Here is a 13,518-nt window from a genome sequence, read left to right on the forward strand (position 1 = left end):
AATAAATATATCTCGAAGATATAGAAGTTACTACCATGAGTTCACAGATGGCGTCGGTGTAACAGTAAGTGACCGAAAGGAATCTTTGTATACAGCTATTTATTAAGTTCATACATTCATGGTTCAATGCGAACAGCTTGACGCTAAATTTCAATAAAGCAAGTTGCATTCAATATGGAAAAAGTAATTCAAGAATAATATCTGGTTTTGAGAAGTTAAGATTTAGCGATGTTTGTTGACCTGGTCTTAAATTTGAAATACCATGCACCTGTAATGAAACTTTCCCAAGGACTCATTTCAGTATCTTTTGGTCTGAAAATCATTTCAAAGGTTTGCACTACACAAGGCTGCAGAGTTAGATGCTTTTGAGTACATCCAGTCCATTGTAACTTATGGTGGGTCAAAAAATTGCGGAAGAGCGCAGTTCAATCCCGATCCGCAATGACCTCTTATTTGAAACACATTATATATAGTGTGTACATTTCATCAAAGATCACTTCCTTAAATTGCCTTCGATATATCTGCGCCTGTAGTCCTTGCCACATTCTTAACTTTAAGGTTTTGGTTTGTTGCTCATTGACAATATGGAGGAATTTAAATGTCTCTCTTTCCTGTGAAATAGCATTCAATTTTCCCATTGGTTCTCTGCTAGTATTCGCCACTGAGCTATCTGTTTTATCTGAGATCACTGTAGGAAGTAAACATGTCAGTGGTGTAGAATAACGAAGTTTGTGTTCTTCACCTGTGGAAAAGTATGATGAGCAGTTTTGTCTAGTGGTTGCCTCGATGAACGACTTTTATAAAGCATCTTTGATATAGATCTCAAATAGTGAAGAGCATGAATACATTTTCCTCTACGTGACCATCCATATGTTTTATCTTTGCATATTGCTTTGGAAACCTAGAGATTAACCAATAACATTGTTCTTCCGCCAAATAATCCAGTTGTGACATCTGGCCTGTGAGTGTGTTGGAGAAGGTAGGTGTTTTGCATGATGGCTGATACAACGGTGGACGCAACCCGACGCCTCAATGTCAAGAAACAAACGTTGGATGATGCTTATGCGGCACCAGCAAATTTTCTTGAGATCGACGTGATAAATCCTATTACTCATGGTGTTGGGAAGAAAAGATACACTGATTATGAAGTTAGAATGAGAGTAAGTTTCTTTGGAATACCAAAACCAATTTCTTACCTGTCACTGTATAGTTTTGCTGCCAGAATACTGAAGATACTAATTTCGCGTCGTTTTTCCTGAACTTCAGACAAATCTACCTGTTTTCAAAGTGAAGGAATCGAGCGTTCGCCGGAGATACAGCGATTTCGAATGGCTCAGAAATGAACTTGAAAGAGACAGTAAGGTAAGAATCAGCGTTCTTGGTAGCAGTGTACTTTCTGTGCTGTAAAAATCGTTTGATTTGGTGGTTGTCATTATTAATTTAACTAACAGTTACCAAGTGGCATTAAAGTACTAGCTTCCTTGCTTCGAGAAGTTTCTGATGAGCAAAACTTGAAGGCTTTGTCAGAATAATAACTTTTAATTTCAGGTTGTAGTACTCTGCAAAGTTTTTACTACTTTGCGTGTAACATCGTATTGTTTCCCAAATGATCTGCAGGTCAGATGATATAAATGAAAACTAAGTACCGCCATCGTCGAGAGAGCAAATAATTTTCGTCGGCATTGACAAAAAAGGGAAAAAGTTTTTAAGACAAGTAGAACTGGGGGGGGGGGGGGGGGGGGATTCTAAGGTGTAGGTTCAGTCTAAAACATCCCAATTGCATGCCTTCCCAAGCAAAAATAAAACAAATCGTTCCCCTTACCAGGATTCCTTTCGTTCTGAACTATTAACTATACTTAAAATTTCAAATACAGACCTTACGGTTGACAGCACCTGAGGTCTTTCTCAACATGCCTCCTCCCCTCCATTTCTCATTGCAAATTACTTAAAAGAAATTGGTATGGTATGTTTAAGATGTCAGACTTGTGGGATTTTGAGTATTATTTTAAAAGGAAGCTCGCGTTTTCGAGTTAGACATTCGTATTTGTTTGACAGCGATTGATAATGTAGGTTATGTATACACTTAGGGCGTATTTTGCTCTTTTTACATTTTTTTGTGCAATGGTTAGATCTGTTAAATAACTGCTTTAGAGTAATACTCAACCTTTGTTAGGTGCATAAAGGCGTAGGGCAAATAAAGCATTATCGTATTTTATGGGTAAAATTTATATTCAGACACACCAAAGGTTAATTTATTTCGTTGACCCTTAATCAGATTCTTGGCGATTTCCAATGTCAGGAAAACAAATCTTGTACATTTTCTAAATATGTGATTCTGCTAGTGTTCCTTCCATACATTGTAAGAGAGCATCTGTCATAGTGTGGATAAAGTAATAAATATGCACATTAATGACAAAGTTTATTACAAAGATTTGATTCTAGAACCATTAAAGTGCTCAAGGTAACTGTGCTAATTATATGTAAAAATCAAGAGTTTACAATGTTTGCTTACACAGATTGCATGGCATATTGTGAAATTTCGTCTAACCACAGCCACAACCACCACCACCCAAAATGGGACATGTCCATTGTATAATACGGGTGAAGTTTTTTAAAATGTATCTTGTTATAAAAAAGATGCTTGTGTAAAATGAGACAGAAGTGCTATCACAGCCTTGATTTTTTGCAGTCACATTCTTTGGATTTGCCAATTCATGACCAAAATATAACCTTTCAACCTAAGCCATTCTTCAGGCTACACTGCAAATCCACTAGAGCTGAGATTTGAAGGGATCCAGTATAACACTTAAGTGATTGAATTATTGTACAGAAGAGATGCAGAAGTCAGATGTTACCTGGAACTCACATATCTGCACAAAATATAAACTATGGCAATCCATGTGGAACTGCTGGTGCAAGGTTCCAACTATTGGGTAGGGTGTGTTGTTCACCAACTGTAAAACTATTTTATTAGTGTCTTACTTTTTATTACTCCCAAGTTATTGAGAAGTATAGTCCTAGATGGACACTTTCTGGTCCAAAGTTAATTTTGATTTTTGGAAGATAGTGGTTATTAAAGTGGTTCTCTGAATTATGCTGTTGGTTTGAAGGATGTTCTTTACCATAAATTTTAGTGAGGAATAAGTATATAGAGGGGCTGTAATCGGTATATCCAGTTCTTTGAAAGGGCTTTGACATACTCTAATTTTGATTCGTTTTAAGACTTCTGCTTGCATAATTGTTCAGTAATTACCTTTCACCCCCTCCCGCCTTCCCTTTCTGTAGATTGTATGCTTGCCAATTAATTCTAATAAACCTTTGTTCATGTCAAAGTTTCCCAGGTGCTTTATGAATTCAGATTTGTGGCAAAATGCAGTGCTGTATGTGTGATGTTTGGGAGGGACAGACTTCACATCCCCATTGGGCCACCAGATTTTGGCTCTGTACACTTTTATTCCTGGAAATGATTAGACAGTTCAATGTTTGAATGATTCCTTCATCTACAGTTTGTCAGTTTACCTACCCACATGCACCAGTCACTTCCTCTGTATGTATTCTCATATGACTTTGACTCGTGAGCAAATTAGTCAGCATAGCCCAGTCTCAACATTGTCCACCCTCGATAACTGAATGGTCAGTGACGGATTGTCAATCCTCTGGGCCCGTGTTCATTTCCCGGCTGGGTCAGGGAACTTTCTCTGGCCAGGGACTGGGTGTTGTGCTGTCATCATCCTTTCATCCTCGTCGACTGCAGGTTCCTGAAGTGGCGTCACATAGAAAGACAAGCACCCAGCGAATGGCCTTCCCGGCAGGGGGGGGCCACTAGCCATTCGATTAAATAAATAAAAATATAAACATTAAAATGATTGAAATTTCTTATGAGTCAAATTTTTTAACTATTTAGGTGGGTGAATTGTGGTAAAGGTACAGCTAAACTGGCTTTTGCTGAAAACGTTATCAATCTGTTTCAGTGATGTTTACTGAGGACCCCTTCAAACTCTACCATTCACACTTGTCTTGATGAATTTAGTCTTTCCTTCTGTTCCTCTTCCATATGTCCTAACTGTCAAAACATGGCAATCTCAATACTCTACACTACATTTTCATCCAGTTCAAGACATTCCAAAATTCGAAAACTTCGAAGTTTTAAGGCTTAGTTAAATGATAGGCACATTGAATAAAACTAAACACACTTACTCCATTATTTATTGACAATATTAAGTTAGAAGGTAACTATAAAATTAAATAACACTTTGTAAACAATGGTCCTGTATTTCACTGGAAAGTTTGGGTAGGCTAAGTGAAGGTTGTAAGTTTTAAATTTTAGGCATGATTTCAGGTTCTCATCCAATAAGACTTCAATTACACTTCACAAGGTTCTCTAGAGAAAACGGTGTGTGCATGAATATGTAGATCTGAATAAGAAAAGAACAGAAAACACTAGTTTAAGCTGATTTGGTCAGGAGTACTACTTTAGATGTCATAGTGCCCTTCTCAAAGTATTTCAAAGTAGACCTCATCTGCTGTGAAGCAAGTTCATTTTTTCTTAAGTATTTCTGTGCCGGAATAAGAAATTCAAATGTAGTGTTCCAGAATATTTTTTCTTAAATCTAGCAATTACTGGGTGTTATTTCACAAGTTCATGAAATTCGGCAGGTACATATGATATTTTACTCATCAATGTATTCTCCTTCACTATTTAAGTCTGCCAACACTGGGGTAACTTTTTGATTCATTGACTAGGAATCACATGGTTTTGAGATGAATAAATCATTGAGCTATGTTCAGAGTGCATTTTCATTCAGAAAGGAAGTTCCTTGAAGGTTGTTAGATAGTGGTGGTGAAAATCTGAGGGTGCAAGGTAAAGTGAATAAAGTGGGCACAGAATGAATTCCCAGACCTGTATAGTGTTTTTGGGTCGGTATATCACAATGCAAAACTAGTATAAGCCGACCTCAGGGAAGATCATTTTGGATTCTGTAGAAATGTTGGAACACGTGAAGCAATACTGTCCCTACGACTTATCTTACAAGCTAGATTAAGGAAGGGCAAACCTACGTTTCTAGCATTTGTAGACTTAAAGAAAGCTTTTGACAATGTTGATTGGAATACTCTTTCAAATTCTGAAGGTAGCAGGGGTAAAATACAGGGAGCGAAAGGCTATTTACAATTTGTACAGAAACCAGATGGCAGTTATAAGAGTCGAGGGACATGAAAGGGAAGCAGCGGCTGGGAAGGGAGTAGGACAGTGTTGTAGCCTCTCCCCGATGTTATTCAATCTGTATATTGAGCAAGCAGTAAAATAAACAAAAGAAAAGTTTGCAGTAGGTATTAAAATCCATGGAGAAGAAATAAAAACTTTGAGGTTCGCCGATGACATTGTAATTCTGCCAGAGACAGCAAAGGACTTGGAAGAGCAGTTGAACGGAATGGATAGTGTCTTGAAAGGAGGATATAAGATCATCAACAAAAACAAAACGAGGATAATGGAATGTAGTCGAATTAAATCGGGTGATGCTGAGGAATTAGATTAGGAAATGAGACACTTAAAGTAGTAAAGGAGTTTTGCTATTTGGGGAGCAAAATAACTGATGATGGTCGAAGTAGAGGATATAAAATGTAGACTGGCAATGGCAAGGAAAGCGTTTCTGAAGAAGAGAAATTTGTTAACATTGAGTATAGATTTGTGTCAGGAAGTCATTTCTGAAAGTATTTGTATGGAGTGTAGCCATGTATGGAAGTGAAACATGGACGATAACTAGTTTGGACAAGAAGAGAATAAAAGCTTTTGAAATGTGGTGCTACAGAAGAATGCTGAAGATTAGATGGGTAGATAACGTAACTAATGAGGAAGTATTGAATAGGATTGGAGAGAAGAGAAGTTTGTGGCACAACTTGACCAGAAGAAGGGATCGGTTGATAGGACATGTTCTGAGGCATCAAGGGATCACCAATTTAGTATTGGAGGGCAGCGTGGAGGGTAAAAATCGTAGAGGGAGACCAAGAGATGAATACAGTAAGCAGATTCAGAAGGATGTAGGTTGCAGTAGGTACTGGGAGATGATGAAGCTTGCACAAGATAGAGTAGCATGGAGAGCTGCATCAAACCAGTTTCAGGACTGAGGACCACAACATCATCATCACAATGCAGGTGGATTTTATTGTTGTTGTTCTTGGTTTGTCTCTGCAAGATGTCTAGTTTCTCAACAATAAGTGTTCACAGTGATTGTTACATCTCAGGGAAGCAGTTCATAGTACACTACACTGTTACTGTTCCATCAGATGCATGCCATTATCTTTTGTGGATGTGTGCATGTCTCTGTACTGGAAGTTGCTGCTTTGTTTGGGGTTAACCATTCCTTTCTTTCCTTTATTTAGCATAATGCCATTTCTCGTCACCAGTGATGTTAGAAATGAATTATCGGTGTTGTTCATGAACCAATATTTATAACAAGCAAGCAGCATATGTCGATCTGCTGATTTTTGTAGTTTTGGCTTAGAGGATGTGGTACCCAAACACCCATTTTTTTCCCTTCGCCATTGCATGCAAATGTCACATGATTATGGGCTAATCACAGTTCATCACATTTGCCAGTTCTTGTACACGGACATGATTCACTGTGGGTTAATGCATTCGAACGATCGTTAAAATCCGAAGGTCTTCCTGAACGTGGAAAGTCACTGATGTCAAAATGATCCTCCCTGAAATGTGTTGTTTTCTTGCTGTGCTCTGTGTAGTGGCATTAGCCATTCAGTGGCATTAGCCATTCCCTCTATTAAACTCAAACAGAAGAATGTTGGGAATGTTAGTTTCTTCACTTGGCACTCCATTTTCTAGTGGCCGCAGCTCCACGCCCTATCTGCAAATGATAAAATAACTTCAATGGCACCTGTGAACTGCAATTAAAAATGACAGTTGATAAATAAACCCATAGCAACAGGAATGCTAGCATCTAAAACTAAATGCTGCGGACTGATGCACCAATTTGCAGTTGGGAGTTCTTGAAATAGAAAAATGTAAAGGACACGCGCATGGGGGTATTAAAATCCTAGAATGTTTAATGATCTGAAGCATGGAGGTTTAGAGGTGTCCAATTCCACCTCTCTGCTTTGACACAAGACAACATAAATGTGGTGGAAAGGGCCATTTTAAGTGTCACCAGTATGGTGCTGATATCACTACATACACACAGCAACAAACTTGAAAATACATGTAAATAAGACAGTAACATCTCCCTCCAAAAATAGCCCAACTAATGGGACAACAGTGGGAAATCGGAGGATTTAGGCTGGGGACAAGCTAAATATAATAGTAAAAAAACCACGCCACAATCCCAAAGCACACATTGATAAACAAAAAAATTTACCACATTCTGCTACACCAATAAAATCTACAGGAATCACACTTACCTTGACCTATATAGGTCAACCACAGCTGACGATACCAAACACACAAACAAACAAAAAATTGATAACTTGCTGAAAAAACTTCATGTCCTGAACTACAAACACTGCCAGAGACTTCACACATCCAACACAAAGGCATAAATGAACACACACGTGCATGTGCATGCATGTGTGCGCGTACACATACACACACGTGCATGTGCATGCACGTGTGCGCGTACACACACACACACACACACACACACACACACACACACACACACACACACACACACACACACCAGCAGCAGCGGGCACCATCAAACACAACGAACTCAGAAACTCCACTCTGTAATGACATCACACACAACACCCTTACATCAGGGTTCAAGGCAGATTTAATCAGATGCTTAGATTGACCCAAACATGACTTTAAACGTGAAGAGGTTGAGAAAGAGCAGCCAACCACTTGCAAACAAAGGCATATTGCGACAATTTTGTGTCTTCTTCAAAAGGTGTAGTAGACCTTCTTGAATCGCATACTAATTAGGTATAAGGAATGAAGCCAAACAGCTCTTGTCACAAAGATGTTCATATTAAGAGCACAAATAATCATAAGCATGTCTTATGGTGCAGCACTGTAGTTGGACAGATGTGCAGATCAAATGCAAAGGCACACTGTGCACTTCAGCTGCACACTTGTAATACTATGATGCTGCAATCCTAAGTCATGGCTTGTGATTATTTGTGCTATTAATGCTCAAGTGGACCTGTGTGTAGTGACAGTTGCAAATAGCATTGTCTTAAACTGTTGCATTGTTTTAAAATTGTGACCCCTGTACCAATTCCTTAAATATTGCTCCAGCTAATGCAGTGATAACATGTGCTGTCATGTGTCCAAGTGAGCAGCAGTAATATAAAATTGAGCTAGGTGGGAAATTTATATTACATGCAAGAAAATGACCTGGATTCAGAACTAGCAGTGTAATCCCACAATGTGGCAGTTGTCTAAGATATAATTAGCAATTACATACAGTTGGCTAGGATCTGAAACTGTGCTGACAGTGAGGTTAGCACACTGGGCTCTCATTCGGGAGGACAATGGTTCAAACCGGTTTCTGGCCAACATTATTTAGGTTTTCTGTGTTTTCCCTAAATGGTTTCAGGCAAATGCTGGGATGGTTCCTTTGAAAGGTCATGGCTGGTTTCCTTCCTCATCCCTCCCTAATTTGAGCTTGTGCTCTCTAATGACCTCGTTCTCGATGGAATGTTAAGCACTAATCTCCTCCTTGTGCTGTTTACTGCTTAGTCATTACTATGGGGTAATGTGTATGTGGCAAGTGTGATATATGAATGTTTATTTTATTATTGTTTAATGGAACAGTGATTTAGTGTGTGTAAAGTAACTTTCTTTTGTTTGATTAAAGTAAGATTGAACTGATTTTGCCATACATGTTTATCCTTATGTAAACAGCTATTCTTTACATGTGTACAAAGTATACCATGTGCCTGGTCGTATTATAAAAAGATTATTTATTTTTCAACCTTTCCAAGGTTAAGATTGCCTTGCTATAGCAAAGTTATCGAGATGCACACTTAAATATTTTGAAAAATGTTGTTACCGTATAAACCTTATTTATACGGCACTGTCTTATTTTTAGATCGTTGTGCCTCCTTTGCCAGGCAAAGCTTGGAAGCGTCAGATGCCATTCAGAGGGGATGATGGTATATTTGAAGAAGATTTTATAGAGGACCGAAGAAAAGGACTGGAAAGCTTTGTAAACAAGTATGTAATTAAACTAATTAAGTTTTTGTCAAAGTATACATATGCCTTTTGTTTAATTTGTAATTTCTTTTGCCAGGATTGCAGGTCATCCACTTGCCCAAAATGAGCGATGCCTTCACATGTTCTTGCAGGAACCAGTTATTGATAAAAACTATGTCCCGGGAAAGATCCGGAATGCGTAATACTTAAATATGTATTTCTGATACTCAACTTTCGTTTTCACTTATTGTTCTGTTAATATCAAAATTGTCAACTTTGCCATTCCAAAGTTACAAGCTGTACTGTGCTATTCCTGCAGATAGAAGTCAGATGATGTGGTTATAAGTTATTTGTGTGTGTGTGTGTGTGTGTGTGTGTGTGTGTGTGTGTGTGTGTGTGTGTGTGTGTGTGTGAAATATTTAACCACCTTCAAGGTTTTTCATTTTAGAAAAAAAAGTGCGTAAGTTACAGGAAAAGCATTACCGTGTGAGATAGTCCTTATATATATATATATATATATTACTTGTGTGTAACTGTTTATTCAGCCACAGATAATGTGGATAAGAGTGTAATCATGAATGAGTGGTTTGAAATTGGGTAAATGCTAGGCTGCTGAATATTCAGTATGTGATGCTTACAGCCACTCATGATTCATTGATTTATGTAGTGACTTAGTTTATCCTTAATGGCTTTAATTGTTATTATAAAATTTAAGATTGACTATATAATGTTATGTTGTTCTAAGTATAAATATTTAAAGTTTTTTCCACGTGTTTAAAATTGTAAAAGATTGAAATACTACTACTCTCCACACTTTCACTGTCAGTTTGAGAACATTTAAAGACTTAACTGATCTGTCAAACATCTGAACTATGGGGACAAGTTCAGTGTTAAATTTTTAGCTAATGATAGCTAGTATTTCACTGAAATATGAATAATTTACAGGATAGTTAACTTACCAACCCTATCTACATTTTTGTTCTTTGGTTCAAAATTTCACAGCAGTTTAACTGTAGTCGAAATGTTTCTTTGGGATGTACAGTAGTTGTAAGTGGTTGCATATTACCATTTCAAGTATCTGTAATCTTGAAATATAGAAATCCTGTGTCTGAAATTCATTTACTGTTGAGTGTGTTCTCATTTGGCAATAAAACTACGCTTTGTATTTTCAGTCTCATTAGAAGATAAGAATAGTTATGTGCGTGTGTGTTGTACATTTTCTTGAATGTATGTGCAAATCCAGCAGGAGTTGTCATGTTCACATGTCACTGTATAAATTATTGGGATGAATACTATTTTATATTAACATATGTAAAGTTTTTAAATCCACAAGAACATTTATGTATGGTGCCAGTGTTTATACTGGTGATATTGAAGAGTCTCTTTACATTTATTTACCATATTTTCCTCCTCAATCCAGTTTCCCTGTTTAGTAAAAACTTATTTTAATTTTACAACCTTGAAAGGAATTATCATTTGTGTTAATATAATAAATGGAACATGTGGAACAACTACATTACTGCTTACTAATGATCTTTGTGGTATTTGAGAACTGTGAATAGACTCCCAATACATGATTTTATTTGTGGTATTTTATTCAGATGCCTCTTAGTCCCATCAGTATTTAATTGTATTGGTGTAACATGTTTTTGGTGTTGATTGCTCAAGGGCATTAAAAAAATCGGATCTTAAAGTTGTGGTTAATCAGAGGGTGGGCTAGCTTGAGGTTTCAATTTGCATTTTGAATAACCCATTTGATACTGAGGTTGGAAGATGATAAATTGTCATATCCATTGTTAAAATATAAATTTACTTTGAGGGTGCCACATGAATTTGTTACAGGTGTTTGTCATGTACCCACAAAAGAGCATTGAGGCATTGACTGAAAAAGTAACAGCTGATATGATTTGGGACTGCTTGAAAAGTTAATAAAAGCTGTTTGAGATGTGGCATACAATGAAAGTTAAGAGTTGAAAAAGATGTAGCTTCTGTCTGGAATTTATATATTAAATGATAAAGAGAATTGTAGTTCTAATTACACTGGAGATTTGCAGAATGGGTACTGCCCACAATGCATCCTGCCTGCTCAGTACTGGAAAGTTTTCTTGGGCATCACAAGGGTATTAAGTGGTCCATACAGTGAAGTAAATTCCAGTCTGATGGGTTCTAAGTGCTGTTACATTTCACTCTTCTTGTAATGAAGCTTCTTGTGGTTATACAATTTAATTTTGATGGAGTTTCCTGGAAATGTTGTCAACAAGTCACATTGTATGCCAAGGAACAGTTCTAACAGTTTGTAGGCTTCATAAGTTTTCATGTCAACACATCATAAATCATTTTATGAAAATGTTGTATACACTTTAACAAAATAAGAACAGGCCTACATTATCCCATGTTACTGTGGAAGGTAAATTTGGTACAGTACACATGGGTTTGAATTGTTGGTTTGCTGTATTTGATAAATGTACATTTGTCAGGTCCTTGTAGAAGTAGTTACAGTATTCCCACTCTTTTGAATTCGGCTTTGTTTTCAGTTCTCAATCAATAGTGTGTTGCAATGTCATTGTTAAAACTTTAGTAGAAGTGAATCACTTCTCAGAGGCCAGGAATTTAATTTAAACTGTCTTGGAGTTTCCATTCCAGTATTACATGGTAATAGGGAAATGGAGGGAAAATTAGTTCTAGCAGTCTGGGCATTTACATTTATATTTTTGTGTAGTTTCATTGTAAAATGGGATATATGGCCACTGATTCTGCCACAACCACTGAAATTCCTTGTTGTAGCTTTGTTTTTATTGGTTTAAGGGTATCAAAGTAAAGTGGACACACTGCGATACTCAGATTGGCCATGATGATAGGAAACACACAGTCTGACTATCCCTATATGCCACTGACAGAATATAATTTACTGCAAGAAATTTCTTTATAGTTTGTGAATGCAGCATGTGCAACAAAGGGCTGAGGGGACTAGTTCAAAATATCCCGTAGTATGAGATAGGATATTGGAATCTGAGACTGGAAAAGTAATACAGCCTACTGTAGCAGCTAAAACTAGACTACAAATTACAAAACAAAAGTAGTAGCCTCAATTTGCCAGGTTTGTTTTTGGAATATTTCATTTAATATCTGAATGAAACATGTTCATTTTGTCATTTTCTGCAATGTTCTGGAGATAAGTAGAGCAAGGAAAGTCGTCAATATCTGAATCACAATCAGGGGAAGAACTTTAGACCAAAGACAAATTAATCCTCTTGCAGTACGTAAATGAGTCATACTTGTGGAACATTTTGTCAGATATCTCTATTCAGTACATACATCAAAAAACACATGGTTGGAGAGACAAGCAGCAATTGATTACTGAATAAATATAGCAGAGGTTGTTAAAAAATCTAATTGTCACACTACAGAAAGCATGGTAGAACATATCGGTTTGATACTTTTGAAAAAAACTGAAGAGTGCAAAAGATTGTAACAGTGTACAAAGTGAAACTGCGTGGAATGTAAAGGGGTGTTAAACTAACCACAATGCTTATGAAACTGCCATGCCTTGCAGGACTGCAGATTTTTAGAAGTGCAGGTTTGTTCCTGTTAGAAATTTGTTGTAGGAAAGCATTTATTATTGTAAATTAATTTTGTCATTTTTAACATCTACAGTTAGGCATCAGGTTATTACATTCCTTCCGTCCTTTCAGGAAATCGCACCTGGAGATGCCTATGAAAATAATTTAAAATATTTGTGTAAAAATCTCAAAGTAATTTGAGTAGGGCTTGGTGACTTTGGCAGTGGGTGTAATTTTTGCTGGGATGAACTATTGGCAGTTGGTCATACACTGGTGACATACTTGGCATATAGAATGTTCCTGAGCATACATGTCAAGTTGCCATTTCTCCTCCACTTCCATACCTGCAATTTATGTGAAGACCTAACCAGTATAAGTGCTAGTTTCAATGCCATGGTAGATAGCTCGGTACATAAAAACTGACCGCTATTTCAGTGATATTAGGCATCGTGCCAATAGATCCTGTGGTTTCAAATCCATGGATCAATCATTAGTTCTGAAGCACTATGCCAAAGACTTGTCTGAACCAGATTCTGGTTTGCCTAGTAAATCATACTAAAGTTATGTGATAAAACCAACTGTAAGCTTGACTGACCCAATCAAAGGAGTGCAGTGTCCCAGGCTGGTAGCTATGGATGGGAAAGCTTCTCTTACAAGAAACTCTAATATGAGTGTAGTTAATAATTCATGGTTGTGTGTGAAAGCTTTTACTTATAGTCCAATGAAGCACTTTGCTGTTAAGAGAATGTTTAGATACTGAAAGGGAGGTCTGCAACACCACCTACTGATAAACATAATTTCTTTTGA

The 13,518-nt window shown here is 37.2% G+C and overlaps 1 protein-coding gene across 1 annotated transcript; it reads left to right on the top strand.

Moving 5' to 3' along the window:
* Positions 1-322: 322 nt before the first annotated feature.
* Positions 323-10,733, top strand: LOC126298800 (sorting nexin-12). Its single transcript, XM_049990264.1, has 4 exons — positions 323-1,160; positions 1,267-1,362; positions 9,048-9,172; positions 9,249-10,733. The coding sequence occupies exons 1-4, from the start codon at positions 993-995 to the stop codon at positions 9,352-9,354; spliced, it is 495 nt and encodes a 164-aa protein (XP_049846221.1). The 5' UTR covers positions 323-992; the 3' UTR covers positions 9,355-10,733.
* Positions 10,734-13,518: the final 2,785 nt, after the last annotated feature.

This window comes from Schistocerca gregaria, chromosome X (genome assembly GCF_023897955.1).
Source record: "Schistocerca gregaria isolate iqSchGreg1 chromosome X, iqSchGreg1.2, whole genome shotgun sequence".
In the NCBI taxonomy this organism is placed as follows: Eukaryota; Metazoa; Arthropoda; class Insecta; order Orthoptera; family Acrididae; genus Schistocerca; species Schistocerca gregaria.